This window comes from Hyla sarda, chromosome 1 (genome assembly GCF_029499605.1).
Source record: "Hyla sarda isolate aHylSar1 chromosome 1, aHylSar1.hap1, whole genome shotgun sequence".
Classification (NCBI taxonomy): Eukaryota; Metazoa; Chordata; class Amphibia; order Anura; family Hylidae; genus Hyla; species Hyla sarda.
In genome coordinates, this window is record NC_079189.1 from 287,617,192 (window position 1) to 287,640,115 (window position 22,924).

At 47.1% G+C, this 22,924-nt stretch overlaps 1 protein-coding gene and 1 long non-coding RNA gene across 5 annotated transcripts in view; one reads left to right on the plus strand and one right to left on the minus strand.

Annotated features, from left to right (window-relative positions):
* Positions 1 to 18,570, minus strand: part of LOC130369483 (uncharacterized) — a 219,520-nt gene extending 200,950 nt beyond the window's left edge. Inside the window, exon 1 of the long non-coding RNA XR_008892776.1 lies at positions 18,299 to 18,570. This is a non-coding gene — a long non-coding RNA (uncharacterized LOC130369483). The remainder of the gene's footprint in view (positions 1 to 18,298) is intronic.
* KLHL26 (kelch like family member 26) overlaps positions 11,605 to 22,924 on the plus strand; it is a 62,041-nt gene continuing 50,721 nt past the window's right edge. The window contains exon 1 of one of the 4 annotated variants that reach the window (XM_056574724.1): positions 11,605 to 11,630. Coding sequence is in view for 2 of the 4 variants with exons in the window: in XM_056574694.1 (XP_056430669.1) it covers positions 16,225 to 16,271 (47 nt within the window). In the remaining 2 variants the exon portion in view is untranslated. Of the gene's footprint in view, positions 11,631 to 15,717; positions 16,272 to 16,291; positions 16,454 to 22,924 lie in introns of those variants that run through there. The other 3 variants (XM_056574694.1, XM_056574713.1, XM_056574717.1) reach the window with 3 other exon arrangements.

Here is a 22,924-nt window from a genome sequence, read left to right on the forward strand (position 1 = left end):
ACCCCTAATGTGGGGGAACTGTACTGCACCCCTAATGTGGGGGAACTGTACTGCACCTAATGTGGGGAAACTATGCTGCACCTAATGTGGGGGAACTGTACTGCACCTAATGTGGGGGAATTGTACTGCACCCCTAATGTGGGGGAACTGTACTGCACCCCTAATGTGGGGGAACTGTACTGCACCTAATGTGGGGAAACTATGCTGCACCTAATGTGGGGGAACTGTACTGCACCTAATGTGGGGGAATTGTACTGCACCCCTAATGTGGGGGAACTGTACTGCACCCCTAATGTGGGGGAACTGTACTGCACCCCTAATGTGGGGTAACTGTACTGCACCTAATGTGGGGAAACTATGCTGCACCTAATGTGGGGAAACTGTACTGCACCTAATGTGGGGGAATTGTACTACACCCCAAATGTGAGGGAACTGTACTGCACCCCTAATGTGGGGAAACTGTACTGCACCTAATGTGGGCAAATTGTACTGCACCCCTAATGTGGGGGAACTGTACTGCACCCCTAATGTGGGGGAACTGTACTGCACCTAATGTGGGGAAACTATGCTGCACCTAATGTGGGGGAATTGTACTGCACCCCTAATGTGGGGGAACTGTACTGCACCCCTAATGTGCGGGAACTGTACTGCAACCCTAGTGTGGGGGGACTTATACTGCACCTAATGTGGGGGAATTACAACATAATGTGGGGGAACTATACTGTACCTAATGTGGGGGAACTGTCGGGGGGGGGGGAGGGGGGCATAATGAAGTGCTCCGTCTTCCAGGCAGCCTTAATCTGGCCCTGATGATATGTCAGACCTTATTATGAACTATCTATTTATCTATTTATTAGTTTACATACTGCACATAACTTAATTAATATAATCACACATCTACATATGTATACTTTTTACATATTATGTATTCACATTATTTTTTAATATTACAGTGGGGATCAAAACTTTGGGCACCCCAGGTAAACATTTCTATTAATGTGCATAAACAAGCAAAGGAAAGATGGAAAAATCTCCAAAATTCATCAAATTACAGAAATATTTTAGTTTTCTGTTATTTTGGAAATGTAAATGATGATAAAATCTAACTTGTGTTGACATATTATACGAATGTCTAATCTATAATTTGATGAATTTTGGAGATTTTTCCATTTTTCCTTGGCTTCTTTATGCACATTGTTACGCCGAGCGCTCCGGGTCCCTGCTCCTCCCCAGAGCGCTCGCGGCGTTCCTCTCTCTGCAGCGCCCCGGTCAGACCCGCTGACCGGGAGCGCTACACTGACATTGCCGGCAAGGATGCGATTCGCATAGCGGGACGCGCCCGCTCGCGAATCGCATCCCAAGTCACTTACCTGTCCCGGCCCCCGGCTGTCATGTCCTGGCGCGCGCGGCTCCGCTCCTTAGGGCGCGCGCGCCAGCTCTCTAAGATTTAAAGGGCCAGTGCACCAATGATTGGTGCCTGGCCCAATTAGCCTAATTAGCTTCCACCTGCTCCCTGGCTATAATACCTCCCTTCCCCTGCACTCCCTTGTTGGATCTTGTTGCCTTGTGCCAGTGAAAGCGTTTAGTGTTGTCCAAAGCCTGTGTTTCCAGATCTTCTGCTATCCACATTGACTACGAACCTTGCCGCCTGCCCCGACCTTCTGCTTCGTCTGACCTTTCCTCTGCCTAGTCCTTCTTTCCCACGCCTTCTCAGCAGTCAGCGAGGTTGAGCCGTTGCCGGTGGATACGACCTGGTTGCTACCGCCGCAGCAACACCATCCCGCTTTGCGGCGGGCTCTGGTGAATACCAGTAGCATCTTAGAACCGGTCCACCGACACGGTCCACGCCAATCCCTCGCTGACACAGAGGATCCACATCCAGCTAGCCGAATCGTGACAGTAGATCCGGCCATGGATCCCGCTGAGTAGCCACTGCCAAGTCTCGCTGACCTACCCACAGTGGTCGCCCAGCAATCGCAGCAAATTGCCCAACAAGGACAGCAGCTGTCGCAGCTGACCGCCACGTTACAGCAACTTCTGCCACTGCTACAGCAGCAACCATCTCCTCCGCCAGCTCCTGCACCTCCTCCGCAGCGAGTGGCCGCTCCTAGCCTCCGCTTGTCCCTGCCGGACAAGTTTGATGGGGACTCCCGACTCTGTCGTGGCTTCTTGTCTCAATGTTCCCTGCATATGGAGATGTTGTCGGACCAATTTCCTTCAGAACGGTCTATGGTGGCATTCGTAGTGAGTCTTCTATCTGGAAAGGCTTTGTCTTGGGCCACACCGCTCTGGGACCGCAATGATCCTGCCACAGCCACAGTCCAGTCCTTCTTCGCTGAAGTCCGTAGTGTCTTCGAGGAACCAGCCCGAGCTTCTTCTGCCGAGACTGCCCCGCTGAACCTGGTCCAGGGTAATTCTTCAGTAGGCGAGTACGCCATCCAATTTCGTACTCTCGCTTCCGAATTATCTTGGAATAACGAGGCTCTCTGCGCGACCTTTAAAAAAGGCCTATCCAGTAACATTAAGGATGTGCTGGCCGCACGAGAGATTCCTGCCAACCTGCAAGAACTTATCCATTTGGCCACCCGCATTGACATGCGTTTTTCTGAGAGACACCAGGAGCTCCGCCAGGAAAAAGACCTAAATCTCTGGGCACCTCTCCCACAGTATCCTTTGCAGTCTACGCCTGGGCCTCCCACCGAGGAGGTTATGCAAGTGGATCGGTCTCGCCTGACCCAGGAAGAGAGGACTCGCCGTAGGGAAGAAAATCTTTGTCTGTACTGCGCCAGTACCGAACATTTCTTGGTGGATTGCCCTATTCGTCCTCCACGTCTGGGAAACGCACGCACGCACCCAGCTCACGTGGGTGTGGCGTCTCTTGGTACGAAGTCTGCTTCTCCACGTCTCACGGTGCCCATGCGGATTTCTCCTTCTGCCAACTCCTCCCTCTCAGCCGTGGCCTGCTTGGACTCTGGTGCCTCTGGAAATTTTATTCTGGACTCTTTGGTGAATAAGTCCTGCATCCCGGTGACCCGTCTCGTCAAGCCGCTCTACATTTCCTCGGTCAACGGAGTTAAATTGGATTGCACCGTGCGTTACCGCACAAAACCCCTCTTAATGTGCATTGGACCCCATCACGAAAGGATTGAATTGTTCGTCCTTCCCAACTGCACCTCTGAAGTCTTCCTCGGTCTGCCATGGCTCCAGCATCATTCTCCCACCCTTGACTGGACCACCGGGGAGATCAAGAATTGGGGCCCTGCTTGCCGCAAGAAATGCCTCACCTCTGCTCCCAGTCCCGTCTGTCGGGCCTAAGTGTCTCCTCCTGTGCCTGGTCTCCCCAAGGCCTATCGGGACTGTGCTGTGCCTCCTCATAGCCCCCCTCCTGGTGACACCCTGCCCCGTGCCAAGCTTCACCTCTGCCCTCCCTCCCCATTCCTACTCCTGCTGTACTGCCTGCCTTTGAGGAAACCCTACAATCGCTCCCAGTGTCCTCGTCCCATGTGAAGCAATTGCCGGACAAAAAAAGGGGGAGACTGTTACGCCGAGCGCTCCGGGTCCCTGCTCCTCCCCGGAGCGCTCGCGGCGTTCCTCTCTCTGCAGCGCCCCGGTCAGACCCGCTGACCGGGAGCGCTGCACTGACATTGCCGGCGAGGATGCGATTCGCATAGCGGGACGCGCCCGCTCGCGAATCGCATCCCAAGTCACTTACCTGTCCCGGCCCCCGGCTGTCATGTCCTGGCGCGCGCGGCTCCGCTCCTTAGGGCGCGCGCGCCAGCTCTCTAAGATTTAAAGGGCCAGTGCACCAATGATTGGTGCCTGGCCCAATTAGCCTAATTAGCTTCCACCTGCTCCCTGGCTATAATACCTCACTTCCCCTGCACTCCCTTGCCGGATCTTGTTGCCTTGTGCCAGTGAAAGCGTTTAGTGTTGTCCAAAGCCTGTGTTTCCAGATCTTCTGCTATCCACATTGACTACGAACCTTGCCGCCTGCCCCGACCTTCTGCTTCGTCTGACCTTGCCTTCTCAGCAGTCAGCGAGGTTGAGCCGTTGCCGGTGGATACGACCTGGTTGCTACCGCCGCAGCAAGACCATCCCGCTTTGCGGCGGGCTCTGGTGAATACCAGTAGCATCTTAGAACCGGTCCACCGACACGGTCCACGCCAATCCCTCGCTGACACAGAGGATCCACATCCAGCTAGCCGAATCGTGACACACATTAATACAAATTTTTACCTGGGGTGCCCAAACTTTTGATCCCCACTGTAAATTACTTCTATTAAAAAATCTTAATCTTTCCAGTACTTTTTAGGGTCTGTATACCACAGAGGAAATGGTTTTCTTTTTGGAACACAGAGCTCTCTGCTGACATCATGACCAAAGTGCTCTCTGCTGACATCTGTCCATTTTAGGAATTGTCCATATGTTTGCTATGGAGATTTTCTCCTACTCTGGACAGTTCTTAAAATGGACAGAGATGTCAGCAGAGAGCTCTGTGTTCCAAAAAGAAAACTATTTCCTCTGTAGTATTCAGCAGCTAATAAATACTGGAAGGATTAAGATTTTTTAATAGAAGTAATTTACAAATCTGTTTAACTTTCTGGCACAATTTGATTTAAAAAAAAAGGTTTTCCACCGGAGTACCCCTTTAAGTATGTTGTATATATAAAGGGAGACATGGAACTTTGAGCACAACACCCCTGAGGAAGTCACCTCAGAGTGAAGGGACCCGTGGGGTTCCAGCCTCCCTGCCATCATCCATATATCTGGTTTGCTTTTTCATTATTATAATTTGTTTATCATATGTGTTCTTTGAATAGCACTCCTCTTACTATTTTATGATAATTATTGTATGCATTTTCTGTATATATTCTTTTGGAGCCTTATCAGTATATTGTGAACTAATAGTATAGGCCAAAGTCAAAAGAGACACCATAACACTGTTTGGCGCTATTGTATAACCACAAAAACCTATCAAAATTGCACCAAACTAACACACTGAATCATTAAAAATATATCTTTATTATGAGTAATTAAAATAACAACATTAAAATATCAGCAGCAGTCAGAAGAAAAAAGATTCCAAACATGAATACAAAATGTCACAAAAAGTACATGGGGAACCATAGAGGTAATTGAAATATGGTACTCTGTACAAGGTGGACTTAAAAAAGAAACCACACACTATAATGTCAATTGCCTGATGCCCAGAACAGTATTAGAGGGACAAAGGATGCAAACCATACAAAAACCGAGGAGCAAAGCTACCTCCATAGAAGTTGGAACATCGGTTGTCCCTATAGCAGCATTACCAACACAGAACTGTCCATGCATCCAGCCATCTAGTGCCATACTCACATTGAGTCGGAAGCCAAAGGATAGGGGATAAGATGTCTGATCGCGGGGGACCCACTGCTGGGGACCACCAGGATTTCGGCTGCAGTACCCACTGTCATTACTGCACAGAACAAACTCGATCCATGCGTAATGACGGGCAATACAGGGGCCGGAGCATCGTGACATCACGGTTCCGCCCCGTAGTAATGGCACGGCCCGCCCCTCAATACAAGTCTATGGGCGTAGCAGCAAGATGCTCCTTCCCCTGTATCACCCGTTGTTACGCATGGTGCGAGTTTGCTCTGTGCAGTAATGACAGCGGGGGGCTGCAGCCGAGAACCCGGGGGTCCCCAGCAGCGGGACCCCCACGATCAGACATCTTATCCCCTATTCTTTGGATAGTTCACACACAAATTAGATTAAAAAGTCAGGGTGTCTCTCTTTCCATATGTGAGATTGTCAATGAGTACTAATGTAACTCAGTTATTGAGATACTGTATGCACCTGCAGTGTGCCATACAGATAGGAAGGGACACCACTGTGTTTAAAATCAAATAGCAGCCCCCCCTCGACATGTTTCACCGCTCACACGGCTTTGTCAAGAGGCAATGGGTATAGCCCCATTGCCTCTTGACAAAGCCGTGTGAACGGTGAAACATGTCGAGGGGGGCTGCTATTTGATTTTAAACACAGTGGTGTCCCTTCCTATCTGTATGGCACACTGCAGGTGCATACAGTATCTCAATAACTGAGTTACATTAGTACTCATTGACAATCTCACATATGGAAAGAGAGACACCCTGACTTTTTAATCTAATTTGTGTGTGAACTAATATAAATCATTAAAGTTATACCTTTTTAATATATGGGAAACTAGGGAATCAGTGGATCACTGGGGTGATCTTTTGGTGAATAGCTTGGATTAACCCTCCATATATTGGTCTTATATGGATCACTATTCTTTGGATAGGAGATAAGATGTCTAGGGGTGAAGTACCCCTTTAAGGACCAGAGCGTTTCTTGCACATCTGACTACTGTCACTTTAAGCATTAATAACTCTGGGATGCTTTTATTTTTCATTCTGATTCCGAGAAAGTTTTTTCGTGACATATTCTACTTTATGTTAGTGGTAAATTTTCGTCAATACTTGCATCATTTCTTGGTGAAAAATTCCAAAATTTGATGAAAAAATTTAACATTTTGCATTTTTTCTAACTTTGAAGATCTCTGCTTGTAAGGAAAATAGACATCCCAAATAAATTATATATTGAATCACATATACAATATGTCTACTTTATGTTTGCATCATAAAGTTGACATGTTTTTACTTTTGGAAGACATCAGAGGGCTTCAAAGTTCAGCAGCAATTTTCCAACACAGTACACAAGCATACAGCCTCCAGCCATACACTGTATATGGTTGGAGGCTGTATGTCTGTGGGGAACACTGCCAGCCTAATGTGGGAGAACACTGCCTGCCTAATGTGGGGGAACACTGCCTACCTAATGTGGGGGAACACTGTCAGCCTAATGTGGGGGAACACTGCCAGCCTAATGTGGGGGAACACTGCCAGCCTAATGTGGGGAGAATTCTGCTGCACCGTGGGGAGAATTCTGCCAGCCTAATGTGGGGGGAACTCTGCTGCACCTAATGTGGGGAGAACTATGCTGCACCTAATGTGGGGAGAACTATGCTGCACCTAATGTGGGGGGAACACTGCCAGCCTAATGTGGGGAGAACTATGCTGCACCTAATGTGGGGGGAACACTGCCAGCCTAATGTGGGGAGTACTATGCTGCACCTAATGTGGGGGGGGAACACTGCCAGCCTAATGTGGGGAGAACTATGCTGCACCTAATGTGGGGGGAACACTGCCAACCTAATGTGGGGTGAACCATGCTGCACCTAATGTGGGGGGAACACTGCCAACCTAATGTGGGGGGAAAACTGCCTACCTTATGTGGGGGGAACTCTGCTGCATCTAATGTGGGGGGAACTCTGCTGCACCTAATGTGGGGGGAACTCTGCTGCACCTAATGTGGGGGAACTCTGCTGCACCTAATGTGGGGGCCTCGTATCGACGTTCGCTAACGTCATGATCCCAGAATTCAAGGGCCGGTGTTACTACGTCCTGACGCCGGCCCTAGTGCATGACGTGCGTGAACATCAAGGGGGGGGCCTCCATATCCATTTTGCTTGGGGCCCCCAAATTCCTTCAAACGGCCCTACTTAACACCCCACAGGTGTTTGATGACTATTCGTTAAAGTTGGATTTGTAAATTATTTTTCTTTTCACTGTAATGTTGATTTTCCCCCAAATTTTACATTTTTACAAGGGGTAATAGGCGAAAATGCCCCCCAAAATTTGTAACCCCATCTCTTCTGAGTATGGAAATACCCCATGTGTGGATGTCAAGTGTACTGGGGGCGCACTACAATGCTCATAAGAGAAGGAGTCACATTTGCAAAATGGTTTTTGGGGGGGCATGTCGGATTTAGGAAACCCCTATGGTGCCAGAACAGCAAAAAAACAAAAAAAAACACATGGCATTCTAATTTGGAAACTACACCCCTCAAGGAAGTAACAAGCAGTACAGTGAGCCTTAACACCCCACAGGTGTTTGATAAATGTTCATTAAAGTGGGATATGAAAAGGAAAAATAAAATTTGTTACATTAAAATGCAAAAAAATTTCATTTTCCCAAGTAGGAAGCCTTTAGGCTGTATTTGTGCGAGGGGGTGTGAATTCCCCCCCCCCCCCCCCCGCACCTACAGGCGGGGTCATGCAGGAGGCACCACTATAAAACGCCCCTGCAACATACAGGCGGGGCATACGTGGTTTTCAGGTACGCTCCCAACCCTCCCTTATTCTTATCAATTCACCATAGGGTATGCCCTCTATAGGCGTGCCCTCATACGGGGCACAACTCAGTCATTCTTTTTATATAGGTGCATAGGTTTGTATGTAAGGTGCAATCTCAAGTACGGAACAACTCAAACCGCTTGGTACGTCAATGTATGGTTTTGCATAGTTGTGTATTCAGCGCTTGCCACCACAAGCCCGAATGTAAGCCCTGAGCACAAGAGGTATTAGGAGAAAATGTCACCGTAAATTTGTAAATACATTTCTTTGGAGTAAGGACATACCTCATATCTGGACATAAACAGCTCTGTGGGTGCACACCGGTCTCAGAAGAGCAGGAGCACAGTCAGGAGCCTTGAGCATTTACATAGTTGCCTATGGAGCCAGAACAGTGGGACCCCCCTCAAGGAGCGTTACATGGGGTAAATTATTAACAAGGGGTACAGTGGGACATAAAATCATAAAACAGGTTATGTTCCCAGAATGATGACCCAGAGCATAGCCAAAACGAAAAAATATGCCCACCCCAAACCCTATGCTCTAAATCATCATTCTGGGAATGTGATGTGTGTGGCCGTCCCTAATCTGTTGCCTCAAATGCGCACCCCGCTCAGGTGGAAAGAGAGCGCTGTGCATTTGAGGCAACATAAAAAGTACCCGGTGATAGTGACTCAGTGACCCATGACCCATTTTTGGAAAAGAATACCCCCAGAGGTCTTATCAGGTTTTTTTTTTTTTTTTTGGGGGGGGGGGGGGGGGCAATTTAGTGGTTTATGGGATTAAAATGTGGGATATACTCTGGATTTGGTACATTGGGGTCAAATTATAGAAAATTAAAATTAAAAGGGAAAATGTAGTACTGCATGGAAGTGTGATACTCCCTGAAGCAATCCTGAATGCAGAGGCCTGGATGATTGGGGCAAGTGTCACATTGAGTGGTGGTGTCGTTCCATATCCCCCTTTTGTAACACACTCTGCATTTTTCTGGGTTCATCCTTTCTTTCCAGTGTGGGGGACTTCACCTGGAAATTGTTGGCCTGGGATGATCCTGGCACCTATAACTCCAGTTCCTTGGGAAGTCCGGCCTGCTCTTTCCCGGTCTCCAAAGATCAGGACCTTTAGGACTTCTTCTTGGAACTGGAGGAATGTCCCTGTATTGCCAGCATGCTGAGACAGTACAAAAGAGTTGTACATGGCAACTTGTACCAAGAGTAGACCGCAACTTTTTTGTACCATACCCGTGTTTTCCGCATGGTGTTATATGGCTTCAGGATTTGATCAGAGAGATCAACTCCCCCCATATACCGATTGTAGTCCAGAATACAATCAGGCTTGAGGACCGTTGTTGTGGTACCTCGCACAGGGACAGGTGAGCTGCCGTTACCATGATTTGTGGTCAGCATAAGGACATCCCTCTTATCCTTATACCTGACCAGCAACAGGTTATCATGGGTAAGGGCACGGGACTCACCCTTGGGCATAGGTGTCTGAAAAAAATTTAGATGGAGGCCTCTCTGGTCCTTCCACACGGTCCCACAAGCGGACGTAGATCTGGCGGAAAGGGATGTGAACAGAGGGATGCTGGTATAAAAATTGTCCACGTAAAGGTGGTAACCCTTATCCAGCAATGGGTGCACAAGGTCCCAAATGATTTTCCCACTAACACCCAGAGTGGGGGAACATTCTGGGGGTTCAATATGGGAATGTTGTCCCTCATATATTCTAAACTTGTAAGTGTACCAGGAGGTACTCTCACAAAGTTTGTAGAGCTTCACTCCATACCGCGCCCGCTTCGGGGGAATATACTGGCGGAAGATGAGTCTCCCCTTAAAACTGATGAGACTCATCTACCGAGAGCTCACTGAGGGGTACGTAGGCCTCCCAAAATTTGGCCCCAAAGTGATCTATGACCGGCCTCACGGACCACTGTTCCAAAAATCTGCCAGACACCTGTGGGGCGTAAATGCTCACTGTACCCCTTATTACATTACGTGAGGGGTGTAGTTTCCAAAATGGGTTCACATGTGGGGGGGGGGAGAGTCCATTGTTCTGGCACTATGGGGGCTTTGTAAACACACGTGGCCTTCAATTCCGGACAAATTTTCTCTTCAAAAGCCCAATGGCGCTCCTTCTCTTCTGAGCCTTGTAGTTCGCCCGCAGAGCACATTATGTCCACATTTGGGGTATGTTCTTACTCAAAAAATGGGGTTACAACTTTTGGGGGGCTTTTTTCCTATTTTCCCTTGCGAAAATGAAACATTTAGGGTAACACCAGCATTTTAGTGAAAAATATATATATTTTTTTTCATTTTTCCATCCAATTTTGAAGAATTTTCATTAACCTTCTTAGCGGTTATCCCGAGCATGACTCAAGGTTAAAGAACATCTGCAGCGTTACAAACACTTATCCCCTATCCTCAAGATAGGGGATAAGTGTTTGATCGAGGGGGGTCCGAACGCTTGGGCCCCTGGCGATCTCCTGTGCAGGGGGCGTGCCAGCCGCAGAATGACGTTGCAACCGGCACGCCTCCTCCATGCATCTCTCTGGGAGAGGCAGCATTCGTGCCTCCCCGCATCCCCCATAGAACTGTATGGGGAAGGGGAGGAGATGGGGCGTCACCGTCGACCTCTAGGTCGACGCGACGAGCCTTAGCGCTCACCATGAGCGCTTATGGCAGTGCCCCGTTAGGGAGATCGGGGGGGGAGGGGGTCCCAGCGGTCGGACCCCCCGCGATCAAACACTTATCCCCTATCCTGTGGATAGGGGATAAGTGTAATGCCGCTGCAGTTGTCCTTTAATTTTCCCTGCCAGGAGCGGTAACCCCGAGTCACGCTCAGGGTAGAATTGCAGAGTTGCCAGCCGGGCTGCACGATATATCGCAAAAGCAATCGAATCGCGATTTTAGTTTTTTGCGATATAGCGATACGGCCCCCGGGAAAACATGCGATTATCTGCTAGGGTTGGCTCCCGTGGCGGAGGCCGGCCAGAGCAGGTAAAGACATATACTAAAAGTCAGTGTTTCCCAAGCAGGGGGCCTCCAGTTGTTGCAAAACTACAACTCTCAGCATGCCCGATCAGCCAAAGGCTGTCCGGGCATGCTAGGAGTAGTAGTTTCACAACAGCTGGAGGCACCCTGGTAGAAAAACACTGAGCTAAGTGTAAAAGGCCACCGGGAGGAAAAAAAAAAAACTTCTGCTCACCTACTCCTGGTCCTTGCAGATGCCATTCCCCTCCGTGCGCTCCGGTCCCAGCTCTCTTCATTATTCATCTTGTAGGACCTTTCCCTTTTCAGCCAATCACTGGCCGCAGTTGTGTCACGTGTCAAGCCAGTGATTGGCTGAAGGGGAAAGGACTTGTTCGACATCAAATACACTAGGTTTGAAATCTGGCCGGCAAACCTAGTGTGTGTTACTGCCGAACAAGACAAGGTGACAAGGGGGGATGAATGTGACGGGGGAAAGAATGTGACAAAGGGGGGAAGAATGTGACAAGGGGCGGGGGGGGGGGGGAGAATGTGACAAAGGGGGGGAGGGGATGTGATAAGGGGGGGGGGGGGGGGGAATGTGACATGGAGGGAGGAAGAATGTGACAAAGGGGGGAATGTGACAGAGGGGGAAGAATGTGACAAGGGGGGGGGGGGAATGTGACAGGGGGGGGAATGTGACATGGAGGGGGGGAATGTGAAAAGGGGGGAAGAATGTGACAAGGGGGAGGAGAATGTGATAAGGGGGTGGAATGTGACAAAGGAGGGGGAATGTGACAGGGGGGGGGAGATGTGAAATTTCAATTAAAAAAATTGTACCACTTTTGGTACAAATTTCCACACATAATCCTACCATCAGGGAGGTTAAACACCTGTGGGGTGTTAAGGCTCACTATACCCCTTGTTACGTTCCGTGAGGGGTGTAGTTTCCAAAATGGGGTCACATGTGGGTATTTATTTTTTTTATGTTTATGTCAGAACTGCTGTAAAATCAGCCACCCCTGTGCAAATCACCAATTTAGGCCTCAACTGTACATAGTGCACTCTCACTCCTGAACCTTGTTGTGCGTCCGCAGAGCATTTTACGCCCACATATGGGGTATTGCATTACAAATTTTGGGGGTCTTTTTTTTCTTTTACCTCTTGTGAAAATAAAAAGTGTGGGGCAACACCAGCATGTTAGTGTAAAAATTTAAATTTTTTTACACTAACAAGCTGGTGTAGACCCCAACTTTACCTTTTCATAAGGGGTAAAAGGAGAAAAATCCCCCCAAAGTTTGTAGTGCAATTTCTCCCGAGTACGGAAATACCCCATATGTGGCCCTAAACTGTTTCCTTGAAATACGACAGGGCTCTGAAGTGAGAGAGCGACATGCGCATCTGAGGACTATAATAGGGATTGCATAGGGGTGGACATAGGGGTATTCTATGCCAGAGATTCCCAAACATGGTACCTCCAGCTTTTGCTAAACTCCCAGCATGCCTGGACCGTCAGTGGCTGTACGGAAATGCTGGGAGTTGTTGTTTTGCAACAGCTGGAGGCTCCGTTTTGGAAACACCTCCGTACGATACATTTTTCATTTTTAATGGGGGGGGGACAGTGTAAGGGGGTTTATAAGTAGTGTTTTACCCTTTATTATGTGTCTGTGTAGTGTAGTGTTTTTAGGGTACATTCGCACTGGCGTGTTACGGTGAGTTTCCCGCTAGGAGTTTGTGCTGCAGCGAAAAATTTGCCGCAGCTCAAACTCCAAGCAGGAAACTTACTGTAAACTTGCCCATGTGAATGTACCCTGTACGTTCACATGGTGGGGCAAACCTCCAGCTGTTGCAAAACTACAACTCCCAACATGAACTGATCGCCGAAGGGCATGCTGGGAGATGTAGTTATGCAACAGCTGGAGGTACGCAACTACAACTCCCAGCATGCCGAGACAGCTGTTTCCTGTTTGGGCATGCTGGGATTTGCAGTTTTGCAACATCTGGAGGGCTACAGTTTAGAGACCACTGTATTGTGGTCTCAAACTGTTGCCCTCCAGATGTTGCTAGGCAACTCACCGGCTTCCGTATGATCCAGGGAGCCAGCCGCACGACATCGCCGCCCGCCAATCTCCGACACAGATTGTCGTCCGCAGCCTCCACCGATGGGTAAGTGGACTTCGGCGCCGGTCCCCCCAGCCCCTGATCTGCTATTGGTCGTCGCGTCTATACGACCAATAGGAGAGGTGGCACCCCTGCCACCTCACTCCTATCCCTTCACGAGGATCGTGGGTGTCTTGGAGAACCCTGATTCCCTCTTATTTTTCGGGTCACCATAGACCCGTATGACCCGGAATCAGCGCAAATCACAGGTGTGAATTTACCGGCGATTTGCACTGTTTGCCGGCATGGGGGGGTCTAAGGATATAAGGGGTCTAATCGATATCAGCAGTACTCCCGGTCCGGTCCCCGTCCGGCGCGTGGGGGGGACCGAAATTGCCACAGGTGTACAGGTACCTGTACAGGTTAAGTACCAGCGAGCAAGGGCGTACCCATACTAAAAAAGTTTGAAAGATTGCAGATGAACCTCTAAGGTTATGTTCACATGGCGAAAAATGTGCGGACATTCTGCACATGTGACTTATCGGCAGGCGCTAGGGCCGCTCAGAAATGCCCCCTCTCATAGCCAGCAATTAATTTCCTTGTGGAATCTGCAGAAAGAATACACTTGACTATTCTTTCTGGGACACCGGAATCTGAATTTCCGTTCCAGAAACATCACTGAAATCAATGAGACTCTGTGGCATCAGAATATCTGTATGGAATATTCTGTGCGGAATTTATGACCAATTTTCATCATGTTTTCTACCAGAATTTTTGCGTTTTTCAATGGGATTCAGCTTCACTGTGCACATGGCGGAATTTCCGCAGCAGATGTTTCTGCCATGAAAATCCAGATTCTGGCGTCTGCAGAAACAAACATGTTCAATGTTTCTGCGGATTTCGCTCAGAAATGTGTTGCCATCTATGGAGACCATCCGCCCATATTTTCCGCCAGACATTTGGCGCATTTTCGACCATGTGAACATGGCCTTAGCCTTCTTACATAGAAAAAAATAAAAGGTTTAGTAAAAATGTTTACCAAGTGATGCCAACATAAAGTAGACATTTTGTAGAATTATTAACTCATTGACATGGCATGACTATATTTCTTACAAGCAGAGAATATGGAATTCATATTTTTTCACTAAAATGTTGAGTTCACACAAAAAAGCTGAACGTAATTTACCACTAACATGAAAGTTTAACTGTCAAGATAAGTCGCGGCGCCATATGGTTAAACATCCCGAGCATTCTTGCAGAGAATCTTGTGAGATTGATTTGATTAGAACTCAGAATGGCAGAAACTCCATCCAAGTCCAGAGGCGTAGCGTGGGGGGTGCAGGCTGCACTGGGCGCAACATCTGGGGGGGGGGGGGCGCGCTCACACTCACAGCTCTCTGCCCCAGCCTGGCTCACTCACTCTCTCTGCAGTGCTGGCTGTGCGAATTCGAACCGAGCTGCCGGGTCGCCGCCCACTGTGGAGGCAGTGGCGGGTCCAGGGGGGGGGGCAACGGGGCAATTGCCCCCCCCCCCCCCCCCGAGATTGTTGCCCCTCTTCCTGAACTATCGCATGGTGGAGCTGTCGGCTATCCCGCTCCACCACCCCTTTCTCACGCCCGTCACCTTGCTATCACGCCGCGGCTGCTCCATTCCTGCAGTCAGTGAGAGCCAATCACGGCAGGCCGGCACGATGGCATGACATCATCACGCCGGCACCCGGAGATCACGTCCCCGCGGCTCTCACTGACTGCAGGAATGGAGCAGCCGCAGCGTGGAAGAAAGGTGACGGGCGTGAGAAAGGGGAGGGGGGAGCAAATTATAAGTGAGAGGGGCAAATGATGAGTAAGGGGCACATGTCAGGGGGGCATTATATGTGGGGGCACATGACAGGACCCCCCCCTGTCATGTGCCCCTCATATATAATACCCCATGTCCTGTGCCCTTCACATATAATGCCCCCTGTCCTGTCAGGGGGGCATTATATGTGAGGGGCACAGGACAGGGGACATTATAAGTCAGGGTCACATGTCAGCCCCGGGGGCATTATATGTGAGGGCACATGACAGGGGGGCATTATATGTGAGGGGCACATGTCAGGGGGCAATATATGTGGGGGCACATGACAGGGGCCCCCTGTGATGTGCCCATATAATGCCCCCTTGACATATGCTGCTTACTTATAATATCCAAAGTCATGTGCCTTGGATCATCTCCAGGGTATGGTTCCATTTTGATGTTTAGTTTTTGTTCTTGATATTTTTTGTCGTTTACCATGGTTGTGAGACGACATATAATAGCATGGCCCATGCTAGGTTACTACATTTGTAGATTTGTATTCATAGACCTGATGAAAATGTGGAGAATGTGTAATGTTCACTCAATAAAGTGTTTGAAAATAAACTTGTATTTAGATGCATTTTACTTTAATGACATCAGTATTTTCATAACAAACAATACATGTGCTTAGGACGTAAGGGTTTCTTTAACTAATCTAGTGAAAGAGAATCAAGTGCTAAAATCCACGGTCAGGGGGCGCAAATTACTTGCCTTGCCCCGGGTGCTGACAACCCACACTACGCCACTGCCCAAGTCTATGGAACATCTGGCATCCTCCTGATCATATTAGTTTGGGCAAGTCTTGGGCTACAAGATTGCCCTGTGTGGCTCATTGTGACAATGCCCATTGAAGTACAATGTGTCACGAACAATCTCAAATTCAAGTTCTTGGCACATAAAAATTCGGTCCTCCAGGGGTTAACTATGGTTGACCGGGGCTCACATGTGGACTGGCCTTGAGATTACATTACTATATGGAGAGCTTTCGTAGCTGTAGTAACCGGGCACACACACAGTAACGGGCGGCACAGGTGACCCGCCGGTGCATAAGACAAGAACCGTCGTGTCACTAGATTTTGCCGCTGTCCCTTTAACGCGCCTCCACCTGAGCCTGCCCTAGGAAGATGGCGGAGTCCGGCGGAGGAGAGTTCATCTCGCTGGGGCAGAGCAGGTGAGGAGGCGCCGGGGACATAGTGCCTGTCGGCCTCGTAACGCGCTCCCCACGTCAGCGGTTTCGTTCTCCTTGGTCGGGGTACCGGGAGGCGGTAGGGACGCGGCCAGCAGGCGGGAGGCAGCCCGGGGATCTGGTATGAGGTAGGCCGCACAGGGGTTGCGTTTCCGTTGCGGCCAGCAGTAAGTTTCACCTCACACTCGCAGGACGACCATTGTGTACAGGATATAGTTATGGGGCGAGGACGCTGAGCTAGTGCAGCTGGGAGGGTTCATACCTGCTCCAACTGTCAGCACTACACCTCAGTATATAGCTACCTCAGTGTACGGCTCCAGTATACAACTACCTTAGTATACAGCTGGAGTATATAGCTACCTCACTATACACCCACCTCAGTATATAGCTACCTCATTGTACGGCTCCAGTATACAACTACCTTAGTATACAGCTGGAGTATATAGCTACCTCACTATACACCCACCTCAGTATATAGCTACCTCAGTGTACGGCTCCAGTATACAACTACCTTAGTATACAGCTGGAGTATATAGCTACCTCACTATACACCCACCTCAGTATATAGCTACCTCATTGTACGGCTCCAGTATACAACTACCTTAGTATACAGCTGGAGTATATAGCTACCTCACTATACACCCACCTCAGTATATAGCTACCTCAGTGTACGGCTCCAGTATACAACTACCTTAGTATACAGCTGGAGTATATAGCTACCTCACTATACACCCACCTCAGTATATAGCTACCTCATTGTACGGCTCCAGTATACAACTACCTTAGTATACAGCTGGAGTATATAGCTACCTCACTATACACCCACCTCAGTATATAGCTACCTCAGTGTACGGCTCCAGTATACAACTACCTTAGTATACAGCTGGAGTATATAGCTACCTCACTATACACCCACCTCAGTATATAGCTACCTCATTGTACGGCTCCAGTATACAACTACCTTAGTATACAGCTGGAGTATATAGCTACCTCACTATACACCCACCTCAGTATATAGCTACCTCAGTGTACGGCTCCAGTATACAACTACCTTAGTATACAGCTGGAGTATATAGCTACCTCACTATACACCCACCTCAGTATATAGCTACCTCATTGTACGGCTCCAGTATACAACTACCTTAGTATACAGCTGGAGTATATAGCTACCTCACTATACACCCACCTCAGTATATAGCTACCTCAGTGTACGGCTCCAGTATACAACTACCTTAGTATACAGCTGGAGTATATAGCTACCTCACTATACACCCACCTCAGTATATAGCTACCTCATTGTACGGCTCCAGTATACAACTACCTTAGTATACAGCTGGAGTATATAGCTACCTCACTATACACCCACCTCAGTATATAGCTACCTCAGTGTACGGCTCCAGTATACAACTACCTTAGTATACAGCTGGAGTATATAGCTACCTCACTATACACCCACCTCAGTATATAGCTACCTCATTGTACGGCTCCAGTATACAACTACCTTAGTATACAGCTGGAGTATATAGCTACCTCACTATACACCCACCTCAGTATATAGCTACCTCAGTGTACGGCTCCAGTATACAACTACCTTAGTATACAGCTGGAGTATATAGCTACCTCACTATACACCCACCTCAGTATATAGCTACCTCATTGTACGGCTCCAGTATACAACTACCTTAGTATACAGCTGGAGTATATAGCTACCTCACTATACACCCACCTCAGTATATAGCTACCTCAGTGTACGGCTCCAGTATACAACTACCTTAGTATACAGCTGGAGTATATAGCTACCTCACTATACACCCACCTCAGTATATAGCTACCTCATTGTACGGCTCCAGTATACAACTACCTTAGTATACAGCTGGAGTATATAGCTACCTCACTATACACCCACCTCAGTATATAGCTACCTCAGTGTACGGCTCCAGTATACAACTACCTTAGTATACAGCTGGAGTATATAGCTACCTCACTATACACCCACCTCAGTATATAGCTACCTCAGTATACACCTCAGTGAGCAGCTCCAGTGTAAACCTCCTGTATAGGCAGGATAACCCATACTATGAAGGGTGTATGGGGGCACCTCTCTTGTCTGCAGACAATGCTCTATGAGGGGAGATTTATCAAAACCTGTGCAGAGGCAGAGTGGTGCAGTTGCCCATAGCAACCAATCAGATTGCTTATTTCATTTAACCCCTTAAGGACCACGGGTTTTTCCATTTTTGCACTTTCATTTTTTCCTCATCACCTTCTAAAAATAACGCTTTCAATTTTGCACCTACAGACTTTTATACCAGAGCTTATTTTTTTGCGCCACTAATTGTACTTTGTAATGACATCAATCATTTCACCACAAAATTTACAGCGAACCTGGGAAAAAAACATCATTTTATAACTTTTGGGAGCTTCAGATTCTACACAGTGCATTTATCAGTGCAAAATGACACCTTCTCTTTATTCTGTAGGTCCATATGATTAAAATGATACCCTACTTATATAGGTTTGATTTTGTCGTACTTCTGGAAAAAATCATAACTACATGCAGGAAAATGTATACGTTTAAAATTGTCATCTTCTGACCCCTATAACTTTTTTATTTTACCGCGTATGGGGCGGTATGAGGGCTCATTTTTTGCATCGTGATCTTTTTATCGGTTTCATTTTTGTTTTGATCTGACTTCTTGATTGCTTTTTATAAAAAAAAATTTATGGTACAAAAAAAAGGACCACAAATAAGCTATTTGCAACGTTGAATTTTTTTTGCGCATATGCCATTGACATTGCGGTTTAATTATATATTTTAATATTTTGGACATTTATGCATGTGGCGATACCACTTTTTTTTTTATTGGAAAAGGGGGGTGATTCAAACTTTTATTAGAGGAGGGGTTAAACCATCTTTATTAACTTTTTTTTGCACTGTTTATTTTTTGCACTGCAATACACTGATGTCTCACACTGATCACTGCTATGCCATAGCATAGCATTGATCAGTGTTATCAATGTTTGACTGCTCCTGCCTGGATCTCGGGCACGGAACAGTCATTCGGCGATTGGATGCTGAGGAGGCAGGTAAGGGACTCTTCTAGTGCATCCTAGCTGATTGGGACACCGCAGTTTCACAGCGGTGTTCCCGATCAGCCCGACTGAGATGCCGGGAGTGCATTTTTGTAACTTTAGACACTGCGATCGACTTTGATCGCCGCATCTAAAGGGATAATAGCGCGCGTTACCCCGACCGTTGATGCCCGCTATTATCCACGTGTCCCGTCTATAACGGTGTGACCCCACGTTAGAAAGGGAGCAGGATGTACAGGTACGCCATGTGTCCTTAAGGAGTTAAAGAGGCCAGGGAAAAATATAAGGCTATGTTCCCACTGCGGAATTCAGCAAGTGGAATTCCGCACAGTGAACGTTTGCATCAGTGTGAATGGGTCTTCGCGAGACCCGTTCACACTGCCGAATTTCAGCGGTGGACAACTCTGCCGCTGAAATTGTGAAAGAACAAGTCCACGAGTACTGCATAGCCGTCAATGGTGACAGCGCAGTGCTGCGCGGTCCCACCGCCGCCGCCCAGCTGCTAGGCTGAGACTCCACTCGCTGAATTCCACGAGCGAAGATTCAGCGACACATCTGTAGTGTTAACATACCCTAAGAAGCAATCTGATTGGTTGCTATAGGCAACTGGTCAACTTTTTCTCTGCACAAGTTTTGATAAATCTCCCCCTATGTACCCTGCTTGGATGGCTTCACATTTAAATGGCTGCCATGTAATACCACATTTCCCACAGTTTTGCCCTCCTTTCTGTTACCGTTGTTTACCAATTTAAAGGAGTACTCCGGTGGCAAACTTTTTTTTTTTTTTAAATCAACTAAATCAACTCGTGCCAGAAAATTAAACTAATTTGTAATTTACTTCTATTAAAAAAATCTTAATCCTTTCAGTGCTTATTAGCTGATGAATACTAGAGGAAATTCTTTTCTTTTTTGGAACACAGTTTTCTGCTGACATCATGACCACAGTGCTCTCTGCTGACATCTCTGTCCATTTTAAGAACTGTCCAGAGTAGGAGAAAAACCCCATAGCAAACATATGCTGCTCTGGACAGTTCCTAAAATGGACAGAGATGTCAGCAGAGAGCACTGTGCTCGTGATGTCAGCAGAGAGCACTGCATTTCAAAAAGAAAAGATTTTCCTCTGCAGTATTCAGCAGCTAATAAATACTGGAAGGATTAAGATTTTTTAATAGAAGTAATTTACAAATCTGTTTAACTTTCTGGAACCAGTTGATTAAAAAAAAAAAAAAAAAAGTTTTCCACTGGAGTACCCTTTCCCGACCCATGACATACATGTACGTCATGCAGATACTGGCCACTACTTGCGGCATCCCGCGCACCCGGTAAGATGGTGGCCATCACTGATAGTAGCCAGCCATCTTGCCTCGGGACCTAGGGGGGTTTTGTCCCTGCTAGGACACCCCAGTGTCCCTTACCTGTCCCCCCTTCCCCCGGTGTCCCTTACCCATCCTGAGCTGCCGAAGCTATGCCCGCTGTGCCTGCCAGCATGTTTAATTTTCACTTTTTTTTTTTTTTTTTTTGTAGATGATCTGTTTAGTTGTACAACAGCTCCCCCTAGTGTCCTAAACCTGTTACTGCATGTGTTGCGCACTAGACACTAGGGGGAGCTGTGGTACAGGAGTAAAAATAATAAAAAAAATGATTAACTATATATATATATATATATATATATATATATATATATATATATACACACACACATATTCAAAATTTTATTGTTCCCCACCAAAAATAGGGATTCTGAACTTTTGTAGAAAAACAAAAAAAATGCTCATAATAATATAAGCTTTCTAATGTCGTAAAAAAGTAAAAGAATTTTTAACAAATGATGCCAGTATAAAGTAGACATGTTACGGATGTGAATTAATAACTACATTTAATTGGCATGACTATTTCTCTTACAAGTAGAGAGTTTCAAACATAGAGAAATGAAAATTTTTCCAATTTTTCACAATATTTTAGAGTTTCTCACAAAAATCGCTTCATGTATCAACAAAAATTTACCACTAATATAAAGTACAATATGTCTCGAAAAAACTATCTCTGAATCACTTTGCCTTGTAAAAGCAGTCCAAAGTTATTACCACTTAAAGAGACACATGTCAGATTTGAAAAAAAGCGGACTGGGTCATGAAGGCCAAAACTAGCTGGGTCATGAAGGAGTTAAAGATTTACCTTCATAAAGAAAAGACTATTGCATTTATGACAGCAACATGTCACAAAGATGACGGTGTTGCCATGCCTGCATTACAGCTAATGAAAGTGAATATGGTCTCCTTGCGGCATGTGAGTTGGTGTGACCTGACAGTCAATTTAGTTATGCAACACTAATCCTTCCATATGGGACAAGGTAAACATGGCTGATTTCTTCTAAGAACAGTGCCACCTTTGTCCTCAAGTTGTCTGTAGTATTACACCTCAGTTTCATTGCAGTACGTGGAGCCAAGATGTGATATCCACTAGGGATCGACCGATATTGATTTTTTTAGAGCCGATACCGATAACCTGTGAACTTTCAGGCCGATAGCCAATAACGTATACCGATAGTCCCTCCTTGTAGACAGCAGGCCCCATCCCCTTGTAGACAGCAGCCCCCCCTTATAGATAGCAGGCCCCCCACTTATAGACAGCAGCCCCCCCCCCTCCTCTTGTAGACAGCTCACCTGCGGCTGTCCTCGGGTGTTGCCGCTCCGCCACGTGTGTGTCACATGCTCTCCCAATCGCATCATGGCATCCTATGGAGGAGCATGTGACATACACATCACTCTGCTTCCTCCGTAGCGTTACGCTGGGCGCAGGGGAGGATGAGGAGTGACGTGTGTGTCACATACTCCTTTCAAATTTTCATCAATTTTTCATCAATAGGGCTTGTTTTTTGGGGGACTTATTGTACTTTGTAATTACAGAATTCATTTTACCACAAAATGTATGGTTAAACAAAAAAAAAAATTATTTGTGGGGCAAAATTGGAAGAAAAAAAAAACCCACCATTATGCAACTTTGGGTTTCTATGTAGTGCACTTTTCAATAAAAAAGACACATTGGCCCAAATTTACCAAACTATACGAGAGTTAAAGCGGAGTGATTTTCCTACAGCAACCAATCTCAGCTTTCACTTTACCAGAGCCCGTTAGCTGAGCTGTGGTTGGTTGTTGTGGAAAGTCACAAATTCTTCTTTCACACAGTTTGATAAATCTGGGCTATTATATTTATTCTGTAGGTCCATATGATTACAACGATACTCAATTAAGGCTCCTTTCACACTACCACTACTGCCCCGCAGTAGCAGGAGAAAAATTTGTGCTTGTGACATCTTTTTCTCCTGCTATCTTCCGACGGAATAACAGCCGAAATAACGGACGTCAGAGAATCCCATTCAAGTGAATGGGATCCTCTGTGCCAGTTATGCCTCCTGTTGGGCTCGTCACACTAACAGCTTGTTAAAGGCAAAAAAAGTTAGTATGCTTAACCCCTTAACGACCACGGACGTAAATGTATGTCCAGGTTTGGCAGTACTTCGCGCACCTGGACATACATTTATGTCC